The following is a 12,714-nucleotide window of genomic DNA, read 5'->3' on the forward strand; positions in this document are numbered from 1 at the left end:
CATTCACGGTATTATTTGTACTTTACACTGTAAAGACAATCACAGGATTATTTGTACTTTACACAGTAAAGACATTCAGGGGATTATTTGTACTTTACACAGTTAAGACATTCACAGGATTATTTGTACTTTACACAGTAAAGACATTCACAGGATTATTTGTACTTTACACAGTAAAGACGTTCACAGGATTATTTGTACTTCACACAGTAAAGACATTCATGGGATTATTTGTACTTTACACAGTAAAAACATTCACAGGATTATTTGTACTTTACACAGTAAAGACGTTCACAGGATTATTTGTACTTCACACAGTAAAGACATTCACAGGATTATTTGTACTTTACACAGTAAAGACATTCACAGGATTAATTGTACTTTATCCCCAGCTGGATCCGTAACATTATTGAAGGACCTGGATTTTGAGACACTGCCAAAAACATACATCATCACCATCGTCGCTGACGACAGCGTCCTCAAAGCAACGGGGACGGTAACAATCGAGGTCACAGACGACAACGATCCCCCGGTTTTTGATAAGAATAAGTACATTGTGTCTCTCAAAGAAGGGGAGGTAAGTCAATACTTTCTTTTATCAAAGTTCAACTTACAATACGTCCTGACACTGTAAAGTTACACTACGTCCTGACACTGTATAGTTACAATACGTCCTGACACTGTATAGTTACACTACGTCCTGACACTGTATAGTTACACTACGTCCTGACACTGTAAAGTTACACTACATCCTGACACTGTAAAGTTACACTACGTCCTGATACTGTATAGTTACACTACGTCCTGACACTGTAAAGTTACACTACGTCCTGACACTGTATAGTTACACTACATCCTAACACTGTATAGTTACACTACATCCTAACACTGTATAGTTACACTACTCCCTAACACTGTAAAGTTACACTACGTCCTGACACTGTATAGTTACACTACATCCTAACACTGTATAGTTACACTACATCCTGACACTGTAAAGTTACACTACGCCTTGACACTGTAAAGTTACACTACATCCTGACACTGTATAGTTACACTACGTCCTGACACTGTAAAGTTACACTACATCCTAACACTGTAAAGTTACACTACGTCCTGACACTGTAAAGTTACACTACATCCTGACACTGTATAGTTACACTACATCCTAACACTGTATAGTTACACTACATCCTGACACTGTAAAGTTACACTACGTCCTGACACTGTAAAGTTACACTACGCCCTTCCAATGCACAGTTACACTACGCCCTGAAACTGTATATTTACACTGCTCCCTCACACTGCACAGTTACACTGCGCCCTGACAATGTATAGTTACACTTCTCCCTAATACTGTAAAGTTACCCTATGCCCTGACATTGTATAGTTACACTACGCTCTGACATTGTATAGTTACACTACGCTCTGACATTGTATAGTTACACTACGTCCTGACACTGTATAGTTACAGTACATCCTAACACTGTAAAGTTACACTACGTCCTGACACTGTATAGTTACACTACATCCTGACACTGTAAAGTAACACTACGTCCTGACACTGTAAAGTTACACTACGTCCTGACACTGTATAGTTACACTACGTCCTGACACTGTAAAGGTACACTACGTCCTGACACTGTATAGTTACACTACGTCCTGACACTGTAAAGTTACACTACATCCTGACACTGTAAAGTTACACTACGTCCTGATACTGTATAGTTACACTACGTCCTGACACTGTAAAGTTACACTACGTCCTGACACTGCATAGTTACACTACATCCTAACACTGTATAGTTACACTACATCCTAACACTGTATAGTTACACTACTCCCTAACACTGTAAAGTTACACTACGTCCTGACACTGTATAGTTACACTACACCCTAACACTGTATAGTTACACTACATCCTGACACTGTAAAGTTACACTACGCCTTGACACTGTAAAGTTACACTACATCCTGACACTGTATAGTTACACTACGTCCTGACACTGTAAAGTTACACTACATCCTAACACTGTAAAGTTACACTACGTCCTGACACTGTAAAGTTACACTACATCCTGACACTGTATAGTTACACTACATCCTAACACTGTATAGTTACACTACATCCTGACACTGTAAAGTTACACTACGTCCTGACACTGTAAAGTTACACTACGCCCTTCCAATGCACAGTTACACTACGCCCTGAAACTGTATATTTACACTGCTCCCTCACACTGCACAGTTACACTGCGCCCTGACAATGTATAGTTACACTTCTCCCTAATACTGTAAAGTTACCCTATGCCCTGACATTGTATAGTTACACTACGCCCTGACATTGTATAGTTACACTACGCTCTGACATTGTATAGTTACACTGCGCCCTGACACTGTATATAGTTACACTACGCCCTGACACTATAAAGTTACACTTCTCCCTAACACTGTATAGTTCCACCATGACCTCACACTGTATAGTTACACTACGCCCTAACACTGTATAGTTACACCTCGTCCTGACACTGTATAGTACACTACACCCTGACTCCGTATAGTTACATACTGCCTTGGCGTCTTTCACACAGCGAATCACATGAAACGCAGCTGTTCTAGGATTTAACTATACTTTTAGAAGATAGGGGATATCGAAAATGAAGGCTAGTTACTAAATCCAAAAAAATTGACCATATCACACCGATTCTACGGAACCTCCACTGGCTCAAAATCAATGAGAGAATCCAGTATAAAGTGATGCTGATTGTGTTCAATGCGAGACACAATCAAAAACCAACTTATGTCAGCGAGCTTCTTGAAGAGTACGTGCCTGGAGATCTCTCAGATCAAGCTGCCAGTACCTACTCTCTGTGCCTAGTATCCCGGGCTGTTATGTTTGGGATATCTGTCCTTCAAACACAGGAGTCCATCAGTGGGTCCACAACACTTTATTTGTGATATAACAGTTACGGCTTGTGCATAATCACGTTTGTGGTGATGGGACAGACATGGCCAGGCAGCATATCAGAGGCGTCAGAGAGCCAACTTGCCTAGCCGCTGTCCGAGGGTCAAGTCTCGACTAACAGAAAGCGTACTACCTTTAACCCTCACTGTCAGACTGCCATGTATCGTGTTACGTTACATACATGGACAGCCTGCAGTATTCCGCACCTCATCCACAATGTTAAGCTTCAGTGGCCAACCGGCCATTCTCTGGCACTAATTAGGAGCCACTGACCTGCACATGACTCCGTGCTGTTTGCCATAGTAATAATAGTCCAGCTGCTGTTATAATTTGATTTGGGCAACGATGTGAATATTTATCTATATATATATTTAACTTATTTAACTCAGGGAATATATAAGACATATATATATATTCCCTGATAAAACCTATACTCTGCCAAACTGCCTACGATACTAGTGTTAGAACAGCGACTTTTGGAGGTCGGAGTTTCGCCAAAGTTGCCCCTGAGCTATGGAATAGGCTGCCATTTGATATCAGGAACATTGACAGTCCTACTTTGTTCCGATCAAGACTCAAAACCTATCTTTCCACCAAATCTTTCTTGGAGTATTGAGGCTTTGTGTTTTCCTAGCTGTGTAATGTCTCTTTTTTGTGTAGACTCAAATGAAACGCTTTTGAGCAGTTCTTCGAACTGAATACCAGCGCTATATAAATCTGTAGTTGAGACAGTTTTGGGTCAATCTGTGTTTCAGATATTTGTGTTCAGGGTCATATGACGTTTAGGTACATGTGTATTTCGGGCCTGTGTGTATTTCGGGCCCATATGTCGTTTAGGTACATGTGTATTTCGGGCCCATATCACGTTTAGGAACATGTGTATTTCGGGCCCATATGTCGTTTAGGTACATGTGTATTTCGGGCCCATATGTCGTTTAGGTACATGTGTATTTCGGGCCCATATGTCGGTTAGGTACATGTGTAGTTCGGGCCTGTGTGTATTTCGGGCCGATATGTCGTTTAGGTACATGTGTATTTCGGGCCGATATGTCGTTTAGGTACATGTGTATTTCGGGCCCATATGTCGTTTAGGTACATGTGTATTTCGGGCCCATATGTCGTTTAGGTACATGTGTATTTCGGGCCCATATGACGTTTAGGTACATGTGTATATCGGGCCCATATGTCGTTTAGGTACATGTGTATATCGGGCCCATATGTCGTTTAGGTACATGTGTATTTCGGGCCCATATGTCGGTTAGGTACATGTGTAGTTCGGGCCTGTGTGTATTTCGGGCCCATATGTCGTTTAGGTACATGTGTATTTCGGGTTTGTGTGTATTTCGGGCCCATATGTCGGTTAGGTACATGTGTATTTCGGGCCTGTGTGTATTTCGGGCCCATATGACGTTTAGGTACATGTGTATTTCGGGCCCATATCACGTTTAGGAACATGTGTATTTCGGGCCCATATGTCGTTTAGGTACATGTGTATTTCGGGCCCATATGTCGTTTAGGAACATGTGTATTTCGGGCCCATATCACGTTTAGGAACATGTGTATTTCGGGCCCATATGTCGTTTAGGTACATGTGTATTTCGGGCCGATATGTCGTTTAGGTACATGTGTATTTCGGGCCCATATGTCGTTTAGGTACATGTGTATTTCGGGCCCATATGTCGTTTAGGTACATGTGTATTTCGGGCCCATATGACGTTTAGGTACATGTGTATATCGGGCCCATATGTCGTTTAGGTACATGTGTATATCGGGCCCATATGTCGTTTAGGTACATGTGTATTTCGGGCCGATATGTCGTTTAGGTACATGTGTATTTCGGGCCCATATGTCGTTTAGGTACATGTGTATTTCGGGCCCATATGTCGTTTAGGTACATGTGTATTTCGGGCCCATATGACGTTTAGGTACATGTGTATATCGGGCCCATATGTCGTTTAGGTACATGTGTATATCGGGCCCATATGTCGTTTAGGTACATGTGTATTTCGGGCCCATATGTCGGTTAGGTACATGTGTAGTTCGGGCCTGTGTGTATTTCGGGCCCATATGTCGTTTAGGTACATGTGTATTTCGGGTTTGTGTGTATTTCGGGCCCATATGTCGGTTAGGTACATGTGTATTTCGGGCCTGTGTGTATTTCGGGCCCATATGACGTTTAGGTACATGTGTATTTCGGGCCCATATGTCGTTTAGGTACATGTGTATTTCGGGCCCATATGTCGTTTAGGTACATGTGTATTTCGGGCCCATATGACGTTTAGGTACATGTGTATATCGGGCCCATATGTCGTTTAGGTACATGTGTATATCGGGCCCATATGTCGTTTAGGTACATGTGTATATCGGGCCCATATGTCGTTTAGGTACATGTGTATTTCGGGCCCATATGACGTTTAGGTACATGTGTATATCGGGCCCATATGTCGTTTAGGTACATGTGTATTTCGGGCCCATATGTCGGTTAGGTACATGTGTATTTCGGGTTTGTGTGTATTTCGGGCCCATATGTCGTTTAGGTACATGTGTATTTCGGGTTTGTGTGTATTTCGGGCCCATATGTCGTTTAGGTACATGTGTATTTCGGGTTTGTGTGTATTTCGGGCCCATATGACGCCAAGGTACATGTGTATTTCGGGTTTGTGTGTATTTCGGGCCCATATGACGCCAAGGTACATGTGTATTTCGGGTTTGTGTGTATTTCGGGCCCATATGACGCCAAGGTACATGTGTATTTCGGGTTTGTGTGTATTTTGGGTTTGTGTGTATTTCGGGCCCATATGACGTCTAGGTACGTGTTTACTTCGGGCCTGTGTGTGTTTCAGGCCCTGGCATCCAGCGTCGACTTAGGTTTAAAGGTGACAGACACAGACACGGGGGACACGCACTCCTTCCGCGTCCTTGCTCCTTACAGCAGCACCTTCACCATCGATGGAACTACACTCAAGAACCTGGTGCCGATTGACCTGGACGCGGCCGGTTCCCAAACAACTTACGATATAGTGGTGAGCTGCCTCACGTGGTATGAAAGGAAGTCGTCATTCTGCCACTCATCACCTGCACAAATAAACGCCTGTTTGTCATCACAATTTATTCAGTTACTCGTACTTTATATACATCACCTGCCACTCATCACTTGCTTACCATCTCCACGGGGCAAGGAAGTTAACTGACTGTAAAAGTCCTGTTATCACTCTTGCCCAAATACGCTGGGCTCGATCGTAGCGCCACCAGTGGCTAATACGAGTTATGTCCCTTCTATGTACCTCCTATTGACAATCAGATTCCACCTCTCATATCACTTACATTTGCTTCAAACAAAATGGCGGCGCCCAGTCAAGACGATCTGACCGACAATTAAACCGTATATTGTAAGAAAGCAGGTCTTACTTCGCGAAGTGCATCAAATCAAGAGAGCACCTTGATTAAAAACATGAAAGATTTGGAAAAGATCTGTTGACGCCGAGTTAGCAGTAAAGCAAATTCTGCAAACGACCAAAATCTGCACTAAAGTTTACTAACCGGATGTCGATTTAGCTACGCGATTTTGATTGGACTATGCATAGACTCGTCAATCCAGCCAAAATATAACTCCATATTGCCAGCCTAGTTCGGCAAGGTTGGAAACTTGACTTTTGTTGTTAGTTAACTCCCTTGACCCGGGAAGATGCCTGTTCACTTTCTGAAAGTCATCACTTGTTCACTGACGATGTCATCACCTTCCATCACCCAGGTTATTATATGCTTTGTACAGGTTGAGGCTGATGATAAGAATGGGGGTCTTGCGACAACCAACGTGAGCATCATTCTTCAACAAATCAACGACAACACCCCCTACTTTGACGCCAACCCTTTTAGCAACTGCGTTATCGGACTGGCGTTACCAATTTCGACTGAAATATGCTCTGGCACTGCTAAAGACGATGATGACGGTATGTCATGCGCCTAGTTATAGATCCGTACACTTACGTTCTCTAGGAAGACATGAGTTGCAAGCTCTGAGACTCTGTTCATACTACACAAGAAGCTGCCAAGGCCACTCATCATGTGACCCTTACTAGACAGAGGTATGACACATATGTATGAAAGTATCAACGCAGAGCATATACGTAAGTCTAGAAGCATCCAAATGAAAATAGGCAATATATAGTTTTACAGGTGGTAAGATACTAAATCAATACGTCACACGTGTGTCGTACAAGGATAACCGTGACCTCTGTCATACCGGCACTACTTTTTTCATTCATAAAAAAGCTCGAGACGTCATTCTGTTTGCAACAATGCAGAACTGAAACAATCTCGTGAAAGCAAGAGACATTTACACACACTTTACTAAACCAAAAAGAGCTACTACAGACATTATATAATCGAGCTATATCCATTTGCAATGTACTACTACCAATCGATAGATTGAGGGTCCCTATGAGCGTGACGCACCCAACCACTTTCTCTACTTTCAATGTGATTTAACATAATAGAATAAGTGTGGTGAAATGTAGTTAGTTTTAACTATCTGGATATATCTGGACTTACGTTGGATGCTCCGGTTTTGCCATCAATGTCCCCTTTGAAGCGTTTTTTTCGGCACTGTTTCGGGAGATGTATGTTTATGAATAAACATTCACGACTGCACGACCAGATCACTCAAAGTGAACAGTTCCGATACAAATCATTTAAAAACTCCGTGGAAGTGTGCCTGACCTCTGATTTTGTGGCCCAGAACAATTAACTTTTTACATTTTCTTATAGGTGTCGTGCGTACTAACAACAATGCGCTTGAATTACCATAAGTTGAATATATTCTTTAAAAAGATCTTGAGCGTGGATGCTGCCATGTGTGCATGCACAACAGCAGGAACATGTTGTTAATGCGTATGCATAGAAATGTCAACAATGCCCATATTTGGGCATATATCAATATTCATGCGCAACCAGATTTGCATCCGGTTTCAGTTTCATCTGTCAACGAAAGAAAGATTTTCTGTATGTACACTTAAATACATATTTTGACATTGGTAATAAATGAAATTATACCACATTCATTCTCATTAGATACCATTTTCGAAACTCGTGAGCTTTCTATGGTATCTAACGAGAATCAGTGTAGTATTCTCTATATGTATTACAGTTGAAACATTTCTCTCCGAATAAGGCATGGCGACAAGGAACGGTTCATGATTGGAAATCTAGCGTGATGTCTTCACCCCAGATGAAATGTGAATTCTGCCTAAAAGTCAAAAAGATTAATCACAAGTTGGCACAGCCATCCAGACTTAAACGGTAGCTTACCGATAAAGATTTCATACTCCACCACCTGTTTCGGTTTTACTGATATAGGGTTGACATAATTCATCGGAGCTTATTATGAATAACATTGCCACAGACCTCCAGGACAAGACGTTGACATACTCTATTGGCGCCTCAAGCCATCCTGGAGTGTTCAAGATGGTCGGGAACGGCATCTTCCTGCAGGAGGCCCTGCAGCAATCCTACTACGGGCAGCTGATGAGTGTAGAGGTCATCGCCACAGATGCCGGAACCGACCCCGGGACTCTCGCCGGCTCAGTCAATGTCGCCTTCGAATGGGTAAGTGAACATCTGTACAGTGTCCCTTGGGCTTACAGGCAACCTTCATACACACTAAAACCCAAACTGTAACCCTTGCCTGCACTTGTTGCACACACTAAAACCCAAACTGTAACCCTTGCCTGCACTTGTTGCACACACTAAAACCCAAACTGTAACCCTTGCCTGCACTTGTTGCACACACTAAAACCCAAACTGTAACCCTTGCCTGCACCTGTTGCACACACTAAAACCCAAACTGTAACCCTTGCCTGCACCTGTTGCACACACTAAAACCCAAACTGTAACCCTTGCCTGCACCTGTTGCACACACTAAAACCCAAACTGTAACCCTTGCCTGCACCTGTTGCACACACTAAAACCCAAACTGTAACCCTTGCCTGCACCTGTTGCACACACTAAAGCCCAAACTGTAACCCTTGCCTGCACTTGTTGCACACACTAAAACCCAAACTGTAACCCTTGCCTGCACTTGTTGCACACACTAAAACCCAAACTGTAACACTTGCCTGCACTTGTTGCACACACTAAAACCCAAACTGTAACACTTGCCTGCACTTGTTGCACACACTAAAACCCAAACTGTAACCCTTGCCTGCACCTGTTGCACACACTAAAGCCCAAACTGTAACCCTTGCCTGCACTTGTTGCACACACTAAAACCCAAACTGTAACCCTTGCCTGCACTTGTTGCACACACTAAAACCCAAACTGTAACACTTGCCTGCACTTGTTGCACACACTAAAACCCAAACTGTAACCCTTGCCTGCACCTGTTGCACACACTAAAACCCAAACTGTAACCCTTGCCTGCACCTGTTGCACACACTAAAACCCAAACTGTAACTCTTGCCTGCACCTGTTGCACACACTAAAACCCAAACTGTAACCCTTGCCTGCACCTGTTGCACACACTAAAACCCAAACTGTAACCCTTGCCTGCACCTGTTGCACACACTAAAACCCAAACTGTAACCCTTGCCTGCACTTGTTGCACACACTAAAACCCAAACTGTAACCCTTGCCTGCACTTGTTGCACACACTAAAACCCAAACTGTAACCCTTGCCTGCACTTGTTGCACACACTAAAACCCAAACTGTAACCCTTGCCTGCACCTGTTGCACACACTAAAACCCAAACTGTAACCCTTGCCTGCACCTGTTGCACACACTAAAACCCAAACTGTAACCCTTGCCTGCACTTGTTGCACACACTAAAACCCAAACTGTAACCCTTGCCTGCACTTGTTGCACACACTAAAACCCAAACTGTAACCCTTGCCTGCACCTGTTGCACACACTAAAACCCAAACTGTAACCCTTGCCTGCACCTGTTGCACACACTAAAACCCAAACTGTAACCCTTGCCTGCACCTGTAGTACACACTAAAACCCAAACTTTAACCCTTGCCTGCACCTGTTGTAGACACTGAACCCGAAGCTTCATTCCAACGCTAACTCCCAACACAAATACTTTCTGCACACGTCATACGCACTGAAACCCTCGCCCTAACTCCCAACTCCCAACACTAAGACTTCCAGCACCCATCATACACACTGCAACCCTAATGCTAACGCTCATTGACCACTTCTGTGCAACCGTCGGTGGCACGACCTTCGCCCTATCTACGACCGCAGCCGCATATATAGGTTCAAGTTGATCTGTATCTGTGAAAACAAGGCGCCCATCCGAAAAACTTCCATGTGCGTTGGGGAGGGGGGCAGGGGTGGACCAGTCGTCTAAGGTGCCGCGATTCGCTGTACAGAGTTAAGCACCATACCTGTGTTCGTGGGTTTCACCGAAATGGTAAACGTCTAAGACCTGCATCACTTCCAGCATTCCTCCCACATTAAGCTAACACGCCGCGATATAACTAGAATACTTAAACTCAACTCACTCACTACATGTACGTTTCCTCATGTGGCCCATTACAACATATGTAATCACTTGCATCTGTGTCAGAACAAGGCGCCCACCTGTACAGCTCCACCATATGTAATCACTTACATCTGTGTCAGAACAAAGCGCCCACTTGTACAGCTCCATCATATGTAATCACTTACATCTGTGTCAGAACAAGGCGCCCACCTGTACAGCTCCATCATATGTAATCACTTACATCTGTGTCAGAACAAGGCGCCCACCTGTACAGCTCCATCATATGTAATCACCTACATCTGTGTCAGAACAAGGCGCACACCTGTAAAGCTCCATCACATGTAATCACTCACATCTGTGTCAGAACAAGGCGCCCACCTGTACAGCTCCATCATATGTAATCACTTACATCTGTGTCAGAACAAGGCGCCCACCTGAACAGCTCCACCATATGTAATCACTTACATCTGTGTCAGAACAAAGCGCCCACTTGTACATCTCCATCATATGTAATCACTTACATCTGTGTCAGAACAAGGCGCCCACCTGTACAGCTCCATCATATGTAATCACTTACATCTGTGTCAGAACAAGGCGCACACCTGTACAGCTCCATCATATGTAATCACCTACATCTGTGTCAGAACAAGGCGCACACCTGTAAAGCTCCATCACATGTAATCACTCACATCTGTGTCAGAACAAGGCGCCCACCTGTACAGCTCACTCATATGTAATCACTTACATCTGTGTCAGAACAAGGCGCCCACCTGTACAGCTCCACCATATGTAATCACTTACATCTGTGTCAGAACAAGGCGCCCACCTGTACAGCTCCATCATATGTAATCACTTACATCTGTGTCAGAACAAGGCGCACACCTGTACAGCTCCATCATATGTAATCACTTACATCTGTGTCAGAACAAGGCGCCCACCTGTACAGCTCCACCATATGTAATCACTTGCATCTGTGTCAGAACAAGGCGCACACCTGTACAGCTCCATCATATGTAATCACTTACATCTGTGTCAGAACATGGCGCCCACCTGTACAGCTCCATCATATGTAATCACTTGCATCTGTGTCAGAACAAGGCGCCCACCTGTACAGCTCCATCATATGTAATCACTTACATCTGTGTCAGAACAAGGCGCACACTTGTACAGCTCCACCATATGTAATCACTTACATCTGTGTCAGAACAAGGCGCCCACCTGTACAGCTCCATCATATGTAATCACTTACATCTGTGTCAGAACAAGGCGCCCACCTGAACAGCTCCATCATATGTAATTGCTTACATCTGTGTCAGAACAAGGCGCCCACCTGTACAGCTCCATCATATGTAATCACTTACATCTGTGTCAGAACAAGGCGCCCACCTGAACAGCTCCCACATATGTAATCACTTAAATCTGTGTCAGAACAAGGCGCACACCTGTACAGCTCCATCATATGTAATCACTTACATCTGTGTCAGAACAAGGCGCCCACCTGTACAGCTCCACCATATGTAATCACTTGCATCTGTGTCAGAACAACGCGCACACCTGTACAGCTCCATCATATGTAATCACTTACATCTGTGTCAGAACAAGGCGCCCACCTGTACAGCTCCATCATATGTAATCACTTGCATCTGTGTCAGAACAAGGCGCCCACCTGTACAGCTCCATCATATGTAATCACTTACATCTGTGTCAGAACAAGGCGCACACTTGTACAGCTCCACCATATGTAATCACTTACATCTGTGACAGAACAAGGCGCACACCTGTACAGCTCCATCATATATAATCACTTACATCTGTGTCAGAACATGGCGCCCACCTGTACAGCTCCATCATATGTAATCACTTACATCTGTGTCAGAACAAGGCGCACACCTGTACAGCTCCACCATATGTAATCACTTACATCTGTGTCAGAACATGGCGCCCACCTGTACAGCTCCATCATATGTAATCACTTACATCTGTGTCAGAACAAGGCGCCCACCTGTACAGCTCCATCATATGTAATCACTTACATCTGTGTCAGAACAAGGCGCCCACCTGTACAGCTCCATCATATGTAATCACTTACATCTGTGTCAGAACAAGGCGCCCACCTGTACAGCTCCATCATATGTAATCACTTACATCTGTGTCAGAACAAGGCGCCCACCTGTACAGCTCCACCATATGTAATCACTTACATCTGTGTCAGAACAATGCGCCCACCTGTACAGCTCCATCATATGTAATCACTTACATCTGTGT

General features: G+C 43.9%; 1 protein-coding gene across 2 annotated transcripts in view; it reads left to right on the forward strand.

The window, feature by feature from the left end:
- Positions 1–12,714, forward strand: part of LOC124126548 (cadherin-23-like) — a 128,206-nt gene that overhangs the window by 52,913 nt on the left and 62,579 nt on the right. For both annotated transcript variants that reach the window (XR_007219932.1, XM_048392242.1), the window contains exons 15-18: positions 393–577; positions 5,809–5,988; positions 6,738–6,915; positions 8,367–8,569. Coding sequence is in view for 1 of the 2 variants with exons in the window: in XM_048392242.1 (XP_048248199.1) it covers positions 393–577; positions 5,809–5,988; positions 6,738–6,915; positions 8,367–8,569 (746 nt within the window). In the remaining variant the exon portion in view is untranslated. The remainder of the gene's footprint in view (positions 1–392; positions 578–5,808; positions 5,989–6,737; positions 6,916–8,366; positions 8,570–12,714) is intronic.

This window comes from Haliotis rufescens, unplaced genomic scaffold (genome assembly GCF_023055435.1).
Source record: "Haliotis rufescens isolate VD_foot unplaced genomic scaffold, xgHalRufe1.0.p SCAF_1, whole genome shotgun sequence".
NCBI classification, from domain to species: domain Eukaryota; kingdom Metazoa; phylum Mollusca; class Gastropoda; order Lepetellida; family Haliotidae; genus Haliotis; species Haliotis rufescens.